Source organism: Diachasma alloeum, unplaced genomic scaffold (genome assembly GCF_001412515.2).
Source record: "Diachasma alloeum isolate Michigan unplaced genomic scaffold, Dall2.0 Dall_scaffold_01013, whole genome shotgun sequence".
In the NCBI taxonomy this organism is placed as follows: Eukaryota; Metazoa; Arthropoda; class Insecta; order Hymenoptera; family Braconidae; genus Diachasma; species Diachasma alloeum.
Window position 1 is genome coordinate 113,626 of NW_021681125.1, and position 17,406 is coordinate 131,031.

Here is a 17,406-nt window from a genome sequence, read left to right on the forward strand (position 1 = left end):
CCACCATTTCTGCCATGTTCGAAATTTCAACTGAAAGACACCCTCTCATTGGCCAACTTGAAACCCTTATAATTTAATCAATTCACCCCCTAGAATTTTTTTACTATTTTTCCCTGCCTACAATCAACCCCCAGAACTGACCCATAACCCCCTGATGACCTCCTATGAGACACCCTGTATAATGAACAGGAGGTACAAAGAAGTACTTTCTAGTGGCAACACTGGACATTAAAAACCCTTTCAACTCAGCCAAGAGGGACTGCATCAGGGGGGCGCTTGAGAGGATGAACGTACCAGGATACCTGCGGATGATGGTAGAAAGCTACTTCACCGACAGGATCTTCATGTATGACCGAGACGGGCCCCAGAAAATACAGTTACCGGGGGAGTACCTCAGAGCTCTGTACTGGGCCCTTCCCTGTGGAACATCATGTAGGACGGACTACTGAAGCTGGAACTGTCAGGAGAGACAAGACTCGAGCCATTCGCAGATGATGCAGCCGTAGTCATCGTAGCGAAATATTTGGAGGAGGTCAACCTTATCTTCAACATAACCTTCCAAAATATATATGGGTGGATGGATTTGGTTGGCTTGAAACTAGCGGAACACATGACAGAAGCTGTGCTTATTACAAGCAAAAAACAGGTGGAGACGATCAAGCTGCATGTCGGTGAGTACGAGCTCACATCACAGTCGTTCATTCGGTACTTGGGAGTGATAATCGATACCCGATCGAGCTTCAAGCAGCCGGCAGAGCACGCGAGTTCCAAGGCGTCTGGAGTTAGAACTGCCGTATCCCGACTCATGCTTAATGTGGGAGGACCAAAGCAGAGGAGAAGAGCCCTACCGTCATCGGTCATCAGATCGGTGATTACTTATGGCATTGCCATATGGGCCGACACGCTGTTGATGCAGGAATCACGGTGGAAAGTAGCATCAGTCTATCGGCTGAGCGTCCCCAGAGTTGCCAGCGCATACCGTACCGTGTCCGAAGACGCAGCGTGTGTCATCACCGCGATGCTGCCCATTGAAGTACTCGCTGTTGAACGAAGATCCACTTACCGGCAGAAACGATCGACCAAACTAAGCTCAGTAGAAGTGAGGACACAAGAGAGGCGCAATAGCATACGCTGATGGCAGTTGCAGAGCGACGCCTCGACCAAGGAGAGATGGACTCATCGGCTGATTCCGCAGGTAGATGTCTGCCTGAACCGACAACACGGAGAGGTCAACTACTACCTGACCCAGATGGTTTCAGGGCATGGGTCCTTCCGGGAATATCTTCATAAATTCAAATATGAGGATTTCTCGAGGTATCCTACCCACATAGAAGTGGACAAAAACGCGGACCACGTATTTTTTACCTGCCCCCGCTTCAGCGAGATCCGGATTACTTGCGAGTCTGACCTGGGAAGGAAGTTATTACCTGGGAATTTGTTGGAGGTTATGGTGTCGACGCAGGCAACGAGTAACTTCGCGGCTGAACTCATGAAGGAGCTCAGAAGTGAAGAACGCGCAGGGCTGCAGAATAGACGAAGAAGCTAGTGGAACCTCCTGTCACACCGAACATCTTAGTAGGACACGGAGATGTCCATAAAACTAATGTAATGTGGAAGAGCAAATAGCTGAGACCTCCCTCGCGAAGCATTAGGTGTACAAATTAATAAGGTGCTTTTTTGTGACGTCCGGCGAAAAATACATTTTATTCAATTTTTCATCTCATTTTAAAAACAACCAGAAATTACCAGATGGTTTCTCTCTTTTAAGTATTTTTCTCACGGACTCAGATAGTTATTTTCCCATGGTTCAAAAGTGCAGCTGCACAAAATAAATTATCTTTGGTACACAATTTTCAGCTACAATACCTCAAGACCTTCAAAATGATCGGATATTTCCCGAATGTTTTGTTGCATAGCAACGAGAGGGATCAGTTTTGCAGATTAAAATCCCGAGCGCGTAGCGCGAAAAAAAAACTATCATTATATTTTACTGAAAAGAATTATTATTATTTCAAATAGTTGATTTTTCAGTTTTATAACTATAACATTTTATTATTATTATTATCATTATTATTCTTATTATTACAGGTATATACATATATATTACTGTATATCGCCACCGTCCTTCTAACGGCAAATATTATTAAAAACTATCATTATATTTTACTGAAAAGAATTATTATTTCAAATAACTGATTTTTCAGTTTTATAACTATAACATTTTATTATTATTATTATCATTATTATTCTTATTATTACATGTATATATATATATACTACTGTCACAGGTATATATATATCCCGAGCGCGTAGCGCGAGGGATTTTACTGCGAAGCTGATCCCGACCGTTGATATTTGCAGGAAAACTTGAGGAAAATATCCAATGAATTTTGAAGGTCGAGGGGTATTCGGAGGACAATTTCTTCAATCCTGATTTTGGCCGATCAGGGTGCAGTGTTCGGGGTTACAGGACACATCTCACCAAAATGTGAGGAATATCTGTCAAATTCGTAGAAAACTATTGACAGGCTACAGGGAAATTATCAGTGTGAAACGCGTCACGTGACTCCGAATACTGCACTCTGATTGGTCAAAATCAGAATTGAGGAAATTGTCAAGTAAATTTCCGGGAAAAATCATGAAACGAAAAAATAAAGTATCAAACGATAAGCCACCAAACACTCTTCAAGTGTTTATCTCTGCCAATATGTGTTGTATTTTACAACTTGCAGGCGACTGCATGTAGCCGACTAAAGGTCGAAGGTCTGTTACCGACCTCCCAAAGTCCTCAGAATTTTCCGTTGCACATGGGACTTTTCGCCTACACCCTATGCATCCACCCGGCGGATAAGGGAGGTAAACAGGAGATGCCAACGGTCAAGGGACACTTGTGTGTATCCTCGTCTGGAATTTCAACTGATAAATAAATCCGAAATAATATTTTCAATATTTAAATCATTTTTCATGAAAACATTTTATTCATAAAAATGACAATTAATCGAATTGAAAATCATTTCGCAATTCTCAATTCGGAGAATTTCAAATTATCAAAATAGTATTATTTGAACTGAATTAAATATTAAATCACATTTGAATTATCAATTCGGTTAATTGCACATAATTAAATAATATCAATTGAATGGAATTGAAGTATTTGATCTTTTCAGATTATCAATTTACAGAGTCTTGAATGATCAAAATAATAACATTAAAATTAATAGATTTAAATAGTTCAAACATTTGAATCAATATTCTATTAACAAAAGAGACGACGAACAAAATTAGATTATTAATAATGAGAAATGTTTATTGATAACTATTCTTAAAAGTTAATGTTTAAATTTAATTAATTAAGTTAATTAAATCCGAGATTGTGGAGGGAGAAATTGGGACTCCTTGAACAATTCTTATTGGTTAGTTGGGGGTGGAAAAATCCGCCCGCACCCCAACAAAATTTTGAGTAACCCAATATGGAAGGGGTGAAGTAACCTTGAAACACTGGGACTGATGAGCCTGGAGAGGGAAATTCTGGACCAAGGTCGTGCACCATTGGCCCCAAGTTTTCCCTCCAGAAGTGCCTGAGGTCACACCCTTAGTGCGGTTGATAAAACCACTTGCACTCCGGGTTTTTCTTCAGTGTTCCCTGGTCAGTTCCAAAAGTGGCCTTTTCAATCGACCCTTTGGGCGATTTTTATCAAGAACCTTTCGTGATTCTTTTTACAGTCTCTTAGTGACTTTGATATTTTCTTTAAATCTCTCAAGATTGTTGTATTTAAAACTGTAAAGATAGTTGTCGGGTCAGTTTGTGTTATATCGAGACAGTTCAGTGTGAATTATTAAATTGTGTAATCACTATTTGGCGGTAACCATTATACAATAAGGATTATCAAGGACCAAAGAGTCAATCTCTGTAAGTTACTTATTTTACTTGTATTTCTTTTAAAGTTGAAGTTTATTCGAAAATATTGATTCGTAAGAATCAGTTTAATTAAATTCAAATTAACTTCCCGGCAGGGAAGTTATTGTAATGGCCCCGAAAATTAAAAATCGATTTTTCATCAAATCTCCATGTTTCAAGGTCTTTTCGATGTTCCTAGACAATTTCAAACAAAATGTCTGCCTGTGTGTGTGTGTGTGTTACTAGGTATGTACGTCGTCAAAATTTTGGTTAACGATTTCTCGTGAATGAATTGTCCGATTTGACTTTTTTTTTTTTCAATCGATAGGTTTTCATTCAACTTAGAGCGGATTAGATTTTGGCTGATATCTGTTTAGTGGTTTTTGAGTTTTCCCGGAAAGAAAATTTCCAACTGACAAAAAAGCAACGAACATTTTCTTAATCTCATGAAAATCACATATAGAACGATTATAATGAAGAAAATTTCATACTTCTCTTCGATTTCTTCCAAAAATTGCCGTTTTTCTATCAATAAATGGGAAATAAAAAAATTCCAATTGGAATACATCGTTATCGACTGGCGCCTCTACTGATTGGTCACTAACTCATCTAAAGTTAGTTGCTAAGAAAATGTGTTGTTTTTACAAATTTCTCATTATTTATATCACTCCGATGTTAATATTAACTCTCAATACTAGAAATCTTATCGTATTTCGAGTTAAGAGAAATATTATATGAAAACAAATGCTGAGATCAGTGGTGTACTTCGTCTCATGAAAATGCGACACATTTCTCATGAACGCGACATCTTTTGATTGACCAAGTTTTTGCGTCTACTTCCGGCATGTACACCGACTGTGTCGAACCGGCGTGTGCTTTGATAAAATTATGAAGTGAGAACTGTGTTTACCAAAATGTCGCTTGAGTATGACTTTACCAGCAGTGCGGAAATTGATGCTTTCCTCCCTGGCAATGTAATGATGTGAGTATAGTTATGAATATCATGTAATTAAAAACAAGGGTTTCTCATGAACAAATAAACAGAGTATTGAGAGTTGAAAAGGATTCTTTTCGTCAAAATGGAAGGAATAATAATATCGGGAAGTTGTTGGTGTGACTCGTCCGACGGGTCAGACCCACATGAATACATTCGCTACCAACTCACCCGTAATGGGAGCGAGCGCAGCGAGCGACCAACAGCCCAATCCACTAGTTTCTTTTTTTTTAACTTTCTGACCAGAAGGGAGGAAGTTATTAGAATGACCCCGAAAATCAAATGTAGAATTTGGATGATTTCTCCACATTTCTCGACCTTTGGAATCATCCTGATACATTTTTGAAGACATGTCTGTATGTGTGTGTGTGTGTGTGTGTGTGTGTGTGTGCGCGTGTGTGTGTGTGTGTGTGTGTGTATGTGTACGTATGCAACCAAAATTTTATCCAACGATATCTTCTGAACGAATGAAGCGATTGATTTTTTTCTTCCTTCACACGATGCGTGTTCATGCAACTTAGAACTGATTAGTTTATAAAAACAATTGACTTAGCGGTTTTTTATTTATCTACATAAAACTTGTAAAAAATACCGAAAATTGTTAATTTCATAGAAATTCGACCATTTTACCTAAGATAATGATGGGATTTGAATTAATTTTGTGTAATCGATGCGTCTCCAAATAACTTGATTCTCATTGGATTTAGAGTGAAATCGCCTCAGTGGTTGTTGAGTTTTTCAAAAAAAACTTAAGAATTTTGCAATTAAAAAAAGGACAAGTTGGAAAATTTTAGAGTGGGTTAACTTCGAAGTTGCGAAATTTTGAAGTGGGTCAACTTTTTTAGTTTCATAAAAAAACTTAAGAATTTTGCGATTTGAAAAAAAGGAAGAGTTGGGGAAAAAAGTTGGAAAATTTTGCAGTGGGTCAACTTTGCAGTTGAGAAAATTTTGAAATGGGTCAAATTTGAAGTTGACGAATTTTGAAGTGAGTTTGGTATTGAAGTTCGAAAAGTTTGGAGTGGGTCAACTTTAAAGTTTAAAAATTTTGGAGTTGAAAATTTTTCAACTTTATAATTAACCCACTCAAGTTGAAAAGCAATGGGAGCGAGCGAAGCGAGCGACCAACAATGTAGACCAATTTTTGCAATTTCTTTTTCATTTGAAATTCATGAAATTCTAAAAAATGAAAACACTGAAAATTGATGTAATAGAATAAAGAAAGAAAAATCAACAAATGTAAAAACCTCATTTTCACACCTTTCCACTTCAAAGGAAGGTTATCATGAGAATGGTGTGTTTTCCTCTTGCAATCGAAGTTTTTTTAAATCGAATTGCAACGGATCCATTCGGAAGCATACTAACAATGGAATTGGGAGAAATGAAGGAATGTCAAGACTAATAACGCGTAAAGTAACGGTCACATGCCGTCTATCGGATAGGCTCGGCCCCCTGTTTGTTTTTTTAATGAACAGAAAAAGACGAATCGGTCGGGAAGTTATTGGTTCGACCCATAATGGGTCACACCCAATTCCACCAATCTCTATCGGTCGCACCCCAACGAGGGAGCGAGCGAAGCAAGCGATCGGGCCTGATTTTTATTTCAAGACCTTGTCTCCTCCCTCAAATTAATTGTTCTTGAGTTCCAGACAAAACGGGTAAATGATTTTTGTATCGCGAGTTCAATTTAAATATTAATTTTAATCTACTAGTTCGAAAGTTTTGAAGTATTTTTCATTATTTAGAAGAATTGAATTCCTTCAATTATCTTGATCGATATTCAGGAATTTAGATTATGTCAAGTTTAAATTTAATACTTTAATGCCTCTTGAATTATTTTGAAGTTAAACACTCATCCTTGACATAACATTTTCATGAAAATCAGAGTTTATTATAAAAAAACACGAAGACATTCAACGGTCGAAATATTCCCCATTATTTTCGATGACTTTACTCCACCTCACTGGCAACTGACGAATTCCTTCGCGAAAGAAACTTGGCGGTTTTGACTCAATAAATTCATCGATGCTTTTTCGGACCTCGTCGATTGTTTTGAAGTGCTCATCAGCTAGGTGGTGTTGAAGAAATCGAAATAGGTGGTAGTCGGATGGAGCGAGATCAGGCGAGTAAGCCGCGTGAGGTGAAACCTTCCATCCCAATTCACAGATAATATCCTTAGTCGCTTTGGCGACATGCGGTCGAGCGTTGTCATGTTGGAGAATCACTTGTCTACTTCCGCTGCCAGTACATAGCCTCTTTTGCTCCAATGCATCATTCAAATGAATAAGCTGTTGTTGATAAACCTTCGCAGTAACAGTTGACCAGGTTTAAGTAGCTCGTAATACAGGGTGTCCCATTTGAAACAATGTACCCAAATATCTTCTAAGGGGGGCAAGTGACAGGAAATTTTCAAGAGAATAAGTTGTAGAGTACCGAGGAGGACATTTGATGCATGCATTTTTTTGAGCTTTCTCGATCATACCTGCAAGCTGCAAGCACAAGGACCTTTTTCTTAAATGGCAATCGCATTTTTTACCCTAATGAAACTTGTTCTCCTTGATAAGTAGTTTTCAAATACCTCATCATTCATGTGAACTCCTTCGATTTTACTCGGAGAATGCGACGAAAAAGAGTTCTGTTATCAAACTGAAGATTCACAGACCCTTGACGCGTCTTGGCGTAGATAATTGTTCTGCTAATCCATTTACCAACCATAGTTATGGAATGTAAACAATAACAATGAATTCCCCATTACCTCGAGGATTCTGCTATTCGAAACAGTTTCAATTCAACCAGAATCGAGTTAGTATCCCCTGTAATTTCATTGAACACACCACGATGTATTCAGCGAGTGAAATTGTCGATATTTTACTCGTATTAGGAGAGTGCCGCGGAGTCTATCGAGCCGCTGCCCAGACATATCGAGAACGGTACCCTAATCGCCGACGTCATCCCACAGATGCAGTAATTCGGAACATTGAAAGGAATTGTAGGAGAGGACGAACTTTTCGACGACAACAACCACAACAACAAGGTATTAATCCTGATGATCCACGAGCTGTTGCCATTCTCGCTATGATTCACATGAATTCACGCTAAATTCATATAATTCATGCTAAAAAAGTCTGAATCTTTAGTTTGATAACAGAACTCATTTTCGTCACATTCTCCGAGTAAAAGTAAAGGAGTTCACATGAATGATGAGGCATTTGAAAACAACTCATCAAGGAGAACAAGTCCATTGGGGTAAAAAATGCTATTGCCATTTTAAAAAAAGCTCCTTATGCTTGCAGCTTGCAAGTATGATTCTGAAAGCTCAAAAAAATGCATGCATCAAATGTCCTCCTCGGAACCTTACAACTTATCCTCCTGAAAATTTCCTGTCACTTGCCCCCCTTAGAAGATATTTGGGTGCATTGTTTCAAATGGGACAACCTGTATATCACACCATTCATATTCCACCAGATACTCAGCATCACTTTTCTCGCATAGACATTGGGTTTCGGAGTTGACGTCGATGGTTCGCCGGGATTCACCCACGATTTTTTGCGTTTAGGTTTGTCGTATAACACCCACTTTTCATCACCCGTAATGATTTTGTATAAGAAATCTTTTCTCTTAAATCGAGTGAACAGAGATAGCGCCGTCTCCAGTCGTCGCACCTAATTTTCGGGGCTCAGATCATGAGGGACCCCTCTACCCTCCTTTTGAATTTTGCCAAGTTGATGTAGGCGATGAGAAATGCATTGTTGAGTTACTCCGAGTTGTACTGGAAGCTCTGTTTGGCTTTGCGCAGAATTTTCAGCCAAGAGTTGTGCGAGTCCTTCATGGGCCCACCTGTTGCTTTAATAACAAATAGCTCAAGATCTAAACTTTCATCCTTGAATTTCACTTTGACTTCCAACATACCCAAAGGAATTATTGGAGGTACCTGAATACGAGCGAAATTTACGATGAGTGTGAATCAACTGCAAGTTAGAGAATGCTTCATTTTTCTTAAATCCTCTCTCAGGTATTGTTGATACTGGAGATCCCGTATCGATCTCAAAACTCATTATTTTGCCTTTATTACTCAATACGATTTTCACTGAATCAGAATTACCTACAACATTATCTTTTACATCGCCTGAATCTTTGTATTTATCGATATTTAACACGTTATTAAATTTCGCCATTTAAATCAATTATTTCATCGACATTATTTTGATTTGTACTCTTGAATTTCCTAATATTTTCATTCTTATTATTTGTCTTCTTCCTACCATCAATGGCTCCATCATTCTGAATACATTTTGAATTACCGTTCTCATTGTAACTGCAACTACTTGACAAATGACCTTTTTTCTTACAACAGTTACAATAATACACTCTATATTTGCACTCAGAATGACTGTGGTCTTTATTACCACAGGACAAACACTTGTTGTTACTGCCCACTGATTTCTCATTCTTGCGAAACTGTTGATTCTTCATGTAGTTCATATTGTCTGTATGTTTTGATACATCAATTTCACCTGTGTCCTTGGCTGCTGCCTCATCACTCAACGCAATGTCAATAGCCTTTTCATAGGTTAAGTTCTTCTCAGCGAGTAATCTTCGCTTTGTTCGAACACTTTTAAGTCCACACACGAGTTTATCACGAATTATCTCGTTTTATGCTGTACCGTACTCACAAAACATTGAGAATATTTTCAACTGAGCTAGATAATCCCTAACTGATTCATTGTCTTTTTGAACACAGTTGGTAAATTTAAACCTTTCTGCCATCACATTGGGTTTAGGCTTTAAATGATTAGTCATCAACTGGATCAACACTTTGGAATTTTTGTCTTTAGGTTCCTCGGGCGCACACAAATTACACAGAAGACTGTTCCCCTCATTACTCAACAGGCTGAGAAATAGCTGTTGTCTCCTGCTAGCGTGAACCAAGTTACCCTCCACATACTGGTGAAACCACTGGTGTAACCACTGACTCCAGTCTGTTTTCCTCTCGTACGGTTCCAATGTACCAATAGATGAAACCACTTGTGTACTACTTAATTCAGCATTTTTAGACTCGTCTTGCATTTGAGTTAATTGTTGCTTTAATTCTGAAATTTCCTCATCCTTAGTTTTAACGGCAAGATTAGCCGTTGCTTCCATGGATTTAAATTTATCACTCAACGCCTGATACTGTGCTTGGAGTGCGTCTAATTTTGTCTGTGGCACCGACGTTTTGAATCACCTTACTGATTTTAACGACGCCTACCGTTTATCTCTGATTTACTAACTTTTATTATTAACCGACCTTTTTACTGTTTACTTCGTCGCCACTGTAATGTTTATTGGATGAGTGAGAGGGCAGTTTTAATAGCTATGAAGGTTTTATTAATAATGTTATGCTCAACGATGTATAATGAAGGACACAGGGATTAATTAAATAGATGGAACGGTTTATTGTGTACACAGAAGGCAACACGATGTGTCTTATACCAGAGCTGCAGGGAGAATCGTCGAAACAAGTGATCCCAAAAGACAGACGTAACCAAGGGAGTTTAGTGACATCCTTCAGATGATAAACAATTGCATTCTGATTCGAAGGGGGATACGCAACAATAATTATACGTTTATTTCCAGAGAGCTCTCTTTATACCACGTGTACACTTATATACGTCAGCGGGGCAAGTGAGGGCAAGTCTCGGGAGTTAGAAACTCTGCAGTCGTTATAAATTACAAATATCACAATGAGTTTAGCAGATATTCCAGCTTGTATGTAAATCGTTATCTTATCTTATAAATATAATAAATCTGTTGCCGATTCTTTGTTCGCGATTCACGCTAAAACCATTGAATGAATTTTGATGGGGTTTTCACTGTTGAATAGCTTAAGGTCCCCAGATGGCTTTAGGCTATAATTTATTGCGCTGCGTTGCATAGTTCAGTATGCAACGTGGAAACTTCTAGAAAATTCTAGAACTTTTCGGAACTTTCTGGAGAAGTCCGGAACTTTCTAGAGTAATCTAGGACATTCTCGAGTTTTTGAATTTTTTTTCGAATTTTGGAGAGAATTCTCAGATTTTTCTGGAATTTTCTAGAATATTCGAAAAAAATTTCCAATTTTAAAACGATGAGTGTAGTCGACGCACACCTGGCAAAGCAAAAGCTCTCGAACCTCCCACTCTAAAATTCTAGAACTTTCTATAGAAATCTAGGATATTCTCGAGGAAATTTTTTTCGAATTTTCGATAAAATTCACAGGTTTTTCTAGAATTTTCTAGAATATTCGAAAAAATTTTCCAGTTTTATAACGATGAGCATAGTCGACGCACACCTGGCAGAGCAAAATCTCTCGATCCTCCCACCCTAAAATTCTAGAACTTTCTGGAAAATTCTAGAACTTTCTAGAGAAATCTAGGATATTCTCGAGTTTTCTGAAAAAATTTCAAATTTTCGAGAAAATTTATAGAAAATTCGAGAAGATTCACCGATTTTTCTAAAATATTCGAGAAAATTTTCCAGTTCTATAACAATGAGCATAGTCGGCGCACACCTGGAAGAGCAAAGGCTCTCGAACCTCTCACTCTAAAGTATTGGGGTTTCACCTTGGGTTCGCGTGGGGGTGTGGAGGGGACGTCGAAAATAAATACCGTCGATTCACGATCGACAGAGTGAAAACTCACGATTAAAATTTATTGCACTGCATTGCATAGTTCAGTATGCAACGTAAAAACTTCTAGAAAATTCTAGAACTTTCCAGAAAATTCTGGAATTTTCTGAAAAAATCCAGAACATTCTCAAGTTTCTGAGAATATTCTCAGGTTTTCGAGAAAATTAGAAGAAATTCCCCAGTTTCATAGAAAATTCGAGAAAATTCACTGATTTTTCTAGAACATTCGAGAAAAATTCTCCAGTTTTTCAACGATGAACACAATCGGTGCACGCCTAGCAGAGCAAAGACTGTTGAATCTTGAGTTTACGTACAGGGTATAGAGAAGACGTCGAGAATAAACTCCGTCGATCCACGACTGGCAAAGTGAAGGCTCACGATTCCTCCACTCCACATTGTTGAGATTTCTTTTCCACGATTCCCACACAACTGTATTTATCTAAAAGAAACATTAACCTAAACAACACCAAAATGACATAAACCTGCATCCCAAAAACAACTTCAGTTGGGTTATTGGAATTTTTTTTATGGATTTCAATCAAATAAACACAAGAAAAATCTCGAACACCAAGATATACCTGAAAAAAAAAAGTAGTCCGCGGTTAAAAAAAGAAGAAAGTGAATTATTCTACGAATCCTTCAATTAATTACTCTAAATATATTGGCATAGGGAAAATAGATGTTATCTTCTTATCTTATATATAATAAATCTGTTGGCGATTCTTTGTGCGTTATTCACGCAAAAACCATCGAATGGATTTCAATGGCATTTTCAATGTTAATTAGTTTAGGGTCCCCATTAGGACATAAGCTATAATTTATTGCGCTGCGTTGCATATTTCAGTATGCAACGTAGAAACTTCTAGAAAATTCTGGAAATTTATGGAGAAATCTAGAATATTCGGAAGTATTGGAAAATACAGTTAGTGCAAAAAGTATTGGGAAAATGAGGGTTATTACAAAGAAATGCGACTTTCAAGGCGTTTTGGAAATTATATTTCAGAAATACAAATACTTACAGAGAGCTTGCACCCTAAACTTATTATTTATGCAAGTTTATTTGAAAAATAAAAGAAAAAATTAGCAGCAGAAAATTGAAAACAACCCGAAGCCGCTAACTTGTCCACAAAAAGTATCGGGACACTACGAATTTCGAAGAAATCAATAGTTTCAATGTCGCGGGCTTTTTCGTAAACAAGCATTCTGAGCCTTGTTTATTTCAAAATACTTCGTCTTGAATCAGTCGTGTCAGAGAAATCGTAGTATTCACATCCGAAAAACGAAAATGAGCCGTAAAACAAAGAAACGAGTGAAATTGAGAGAAAACTAATTATTAATCTACACAAACAGGGAAAATCACTCAGTGACATTAGTTGCTAGATCTCGTTCAATAGTTTATAATGCAATTAACAGCTTTTATTCAACGGGAACGTTGAAAAACCAACCCAGAACTAGCTGACCGACCGAAGTCACTGATCGCGTGCGCAGAAAAATAGTGAATTTAGTTAGACAAGATCCAAAAATCAGTGCTCCTAAAGTATTACAAGAAATCAGTAATGTCAGTGGAGTCAACGTATCTTGTAGTACATTTCGAAACGTATTACGTACGTTGGGGTACCACGGTAGATTAGCGCGGAGGAAATACTGCGTGAGTGAGCAGACCCGGAAAACGCGTCTGGAATTCGCGAAAAAATACAAAAACGAGCTTGTAGATTTTTGGAAGCGTGTGATATTGAGTGATGAGTCCAAATATACAATTTTTAAGTCAGGCGGGCGATGTACAGTGTGGAGAAAACCATATACTGAATGTCAAAAAAGAAAACGTAATTCCGACAGTTAAACACGGTGGAGGCTCAGTGCTGGTTTCGGGCTGCATGAGTGCTCGGGGAGTTGGGAATTTGGCGTTTATTGATGGTACCATGGATTACAAGGTGTATATCGAAATTCTCAAGGAAAATCTTTCGGCTAGCGCTTCTGCAATGGGTTTTAATGACAAGTGGATTTTCATGCAGGACAATGATCCGAAACATACTGCGCGGAACACCAGGATGTGGATACTCTACAATACTCCCAAATGTCTCAAAACACCACCACAGTCACCCGACATCAACCCTATCGAACACGTATAGGATTATCTCGAGAAAGAAATTCGTAAAAAACACATTTCTAATGAAAACGAATTAAAAAGTGCTCTCCTTGAAGAATGGTCGAAGATTCGCTCTTCTTACGCGTGTAATTTAGTCGAATCTATGCCACGACGACTGCAGGCCATTATCAGTGCTAATGGTGCTCCCACAAAATATTAACATTGAATTTGCTTTTCGACAGTGAAAAATTGAGCGTGTGTCCCGATACTTTTTGTTGGCAATTAAGCGGCTTCGGGTCGTTTTCAATTTTCTGCTGCTAATTCTTTTTTTTATTTTTCAAATAAACTTACATAAATAATGAGTTCAGAGCGCAAGCCATCTGTAAGTATTTTTATTTTTGAAATATAATTTTCAAAACGCCTTGAAAATTGTATTTCTTTGTAATGATCCTCATTTTCCCAATACTTTTTGCACTAACTGTATTTTCGGGTTTCCTGCAGAATTTGAGAATATTCTCAGATTTTACAGGAAATTCGAGAAAATCCTTTAGTTTTACAGAAAATTCCAGAATATTTGCGGCTTTTCTTGAAAGTTGTGAAAATTCAAGAAGTTCTTAGAAAATTCAAGGGAATACGAGGAGTTTCTAGAAAATGCAAGAGAATTTAGGAAGTTTATAAAAATTTCCAGAAAATTCAAGGAATTTCTATAAATTTCGAGGAAATTCAGGGAGTTTCTATAAAATTCAAGGAAATGCAAGAAGCTTCTAGAAATTTCGAGAGAATTCAGGGAGTTTCTATAAAATTCAAGGGAATGCAAAAAGATTCTAGAAATTTCGAGAGAATCCAAAGGGTTTCTAGAAATTTCGATAGAATCCAAAGGATTTCGAAAAATTTCGAAGGAATTTAGGGAGTTTCTATAAAACTGATAGGAATGCAAAGTGCTTTTAGAAATTTCAGGAGAATTTTGGAACTTAGATTCTAGAAATTTCGACGGAATTCAAGGAGTTTGTAGAAATTCCGAGGTAATCGAGAAGTTTATAGAAATTTCGAGAGAATGCAAGGAATTCCTAAGGAATGCGAAAGTATTGAGGAAGCTTCTAGAAAATTCATCGCAATTCGATAAAATGTAAGGAGCTTCCAGAAATTTAGTGCGAAATCAGGGAGTTTCTAGAACTTTTGATGGAATTCAAGGACTCTCTAGAATTTTGGAGGGAATTTAGGGAGTTTCTGTAAAATTGAAAGAAAACACCTCAATGTTTTTGACTTTCCTATGTAGAATATCCGAGAAGTCAAGAAAATTTGAGCGTTTCCCAAAGAAATTCTTGGGTGTTCGAGAAAAGTCGAAAACATTGAGATGTTTTATTTTAATTACTGCAATTCTCAAAAATCTTGGTATTCAATTCTCTCATATTCTGCCCGGGCGAAGCCGGGCCACACAGCTAGTTGTTGAAATATCTCAAAAGCTACTTGACCGATTTCAATTTTTCCTTGAAATGATCGTCTCGATATCTTCTATCTCAATCGATCGGAATTTTCGTACCTTTTCATACGAACTTCGCGAGAATTTTTTTTTGCCAGTTCTTCGCTCAAAATCTGTGTCAGCACTCTGACTTTTGAGAAAAATGACTTCTTGTTTGTTCATGTGATGATTCTAGGTTTCTGTTTCAAGAATTGGACAATCTGTGTCAGCACTCTGACTTTTGAAAAAAATGACTTCTTGTTTGTTCATGTGATGATTCTAGGCTTTTGTTTCAAGAATTGGACACTTCGAGAATAATACGTTTCAAGGGTAAAACGTTCCTAGGAGTAGTATCTTGTCAAGGTTTTCTTTTGTTCTAAGTAAGGTTGAACTGCTTTCGAATCAGCAGGTAGTTTTTCAGTGACATTTTTGGTATCTAATCTGAGCTGAATAAGACCATGGCGTTTCCATCTTTTCAAGAATGGCTACCGATCCATTCGGAAGCTTATTACCAATGGAATTGATAGAAATAGAAAAAAGAAAGAGAGCCATAACACAGAAAGTAATGGTCAAATAGCTTCTGCCAAAAAGGCTTGTACTCCTGCTTGTTTCATAGATTACTCTAAATTCATAAAATAGATTATAAAGCAATAAAAAATTATGTCAATAAATATCCGTAAACAATAATATAATATAATTTAATCGAAGCACGATTGAGCTTTCAAAATTTGGTAAATCAACCCGTGTAGGAATCGCGCCACTCGAGCTCTCCTAAGAAGCCGTATCCCAGCTAGAAATACGTCGCTCCACCCCGGCTCGGGCAAGCTACACGCCTACCCGAGTTTGAGCCGCGTTACGCGCTCTCAGCCGCCCTTACACTAGCACTCGGGATGCTTCCCTGGGCCTTAGTTGAATGGCCACATTTTGTGGCCCACCACAAACTCCGGGTTATCCACAGTTACTTGATCCCGGCACACCTAACCTCAATAATAATTTGACAGGTCCCATAGCATTGCAATTTGATCAAAAAATTGAGGGAATAATTGTGGAGATGACATGGATTTGCAATTAAACATAATCACAAGCGCAGTAAAAGCTGATGGGGTATAAACCAGTCCAGTGGTATTAATTTGAAATACGATGTAAAATAAGTCACAAAAACGTAATAAAGAATTTCTTCTTTTTTTTTCAATACAACTCGCAACATCTAGACAAATAGTCAATGGAAAAATGAGAACAAACCTTTTTTGTTATAAAGTTATATTTTCATATTTTAATCGTCAGACACACGTTCACTGTTTGAAAAAAAAAACTAAAAATTTATGGAAAGTAAATCAGTAATTACAAGAGGGTAACATTGAATACAATTTAAAGATGAAAAATAAACTTTCATATATCACTAAAAATCCAATGATATTCCAAATTTTTTAGCACCATTAAGGCGAGTATTCCTTAATATGTTTGAATGTTCCATAAAGACATGAATATTGAGTGACAAATTACGTTGGTTTTTCCATGAATTGAATACTAAAAAATTTGTTTACTGGATTTTTCCCAATTTATATTAATTTTCAGGTAATAATGGAACTGAAATTTATTGTTCGCAATGATTTCTTCATGATATTATGAATTTTCAATGACAAAATTCCTTGGAATTTCAATGGAACCGAAATGTGATAAAAAATTTCCTGGAAGAGTAACGAAAATTTCTCAGTTAAGCTCGGCGGGCTCAGGTTAAGGTGAAAAATGAGAAAACAGCAAATAAAAACGGAGTGAAACTTCTTTTAAAGTGTAAAACAGACATTTAACATCAATTAAAAATCCACTTTTGAGCGACAAATATCAAATAATTAATAAAAAATTAACATTAAGAAAATTCCGCCTTAGCGGTAGTTTATGATCACAATTTAGTCGCATGAGGTAGTTTTTGGTCACGAGTGGAGGCAGTTTCTGATCATTGGGATGAGGAGAATAATGACTTAATTTCCTACTTGTTTCATCTCTAACTGATCATTAAATTATTTTTTTTATTATTAATAAATAATCAGAGGTAGTTTTTAGTCCTTGCGGTCAGAAAAAACCAAATTCAAGGGTAATAAATAATAAAAATGTGGACATTTTTTAAAATTCCTCATAACAAAAATAATGATGTTCTTTGGAAATTCCATCTCCGAACATGAGAGACGGCTCAACCAGCTTGACTAGCGTCCGAGTCCAAGATTTCCTGCTTAATGTTCTTGGCAGCTAAAGGAGTTGCACATTTAACTTCTTTCTCAGTTCTCTTCCGAGCCTCCCTCAATTTTCTTTTCTGGGCCTTCAACTCCTC

The 17,406-nt window shown here is 37.3% G+C and overlaps 1 protein-coding gene across 1 annotated transcript; it reads left to right on the top strand.

Annotated features, from left to right (window-relative positions):
- The first annotated feature begins 610 nt into the window (after positions 1 to 610).
- On the top strand, positions 611 to 1,546 carry LOC107045593. Its single transcript, XM_015267909.1, has 2 exons — positions 611 to 1,099; positions 1,196 to 1,546. The coding sequence occupies exons 1-2, from the start codon at positions 611 to 613 to the stop codon at positions 1,544 to 1,546; spliced, it is 840 nt and encodes a 279-aa protein (XP_015123395.1).
- The last annotated feature ends 15,860 nt before the right edge of the window (positions 1,547 to 17,406 follow it).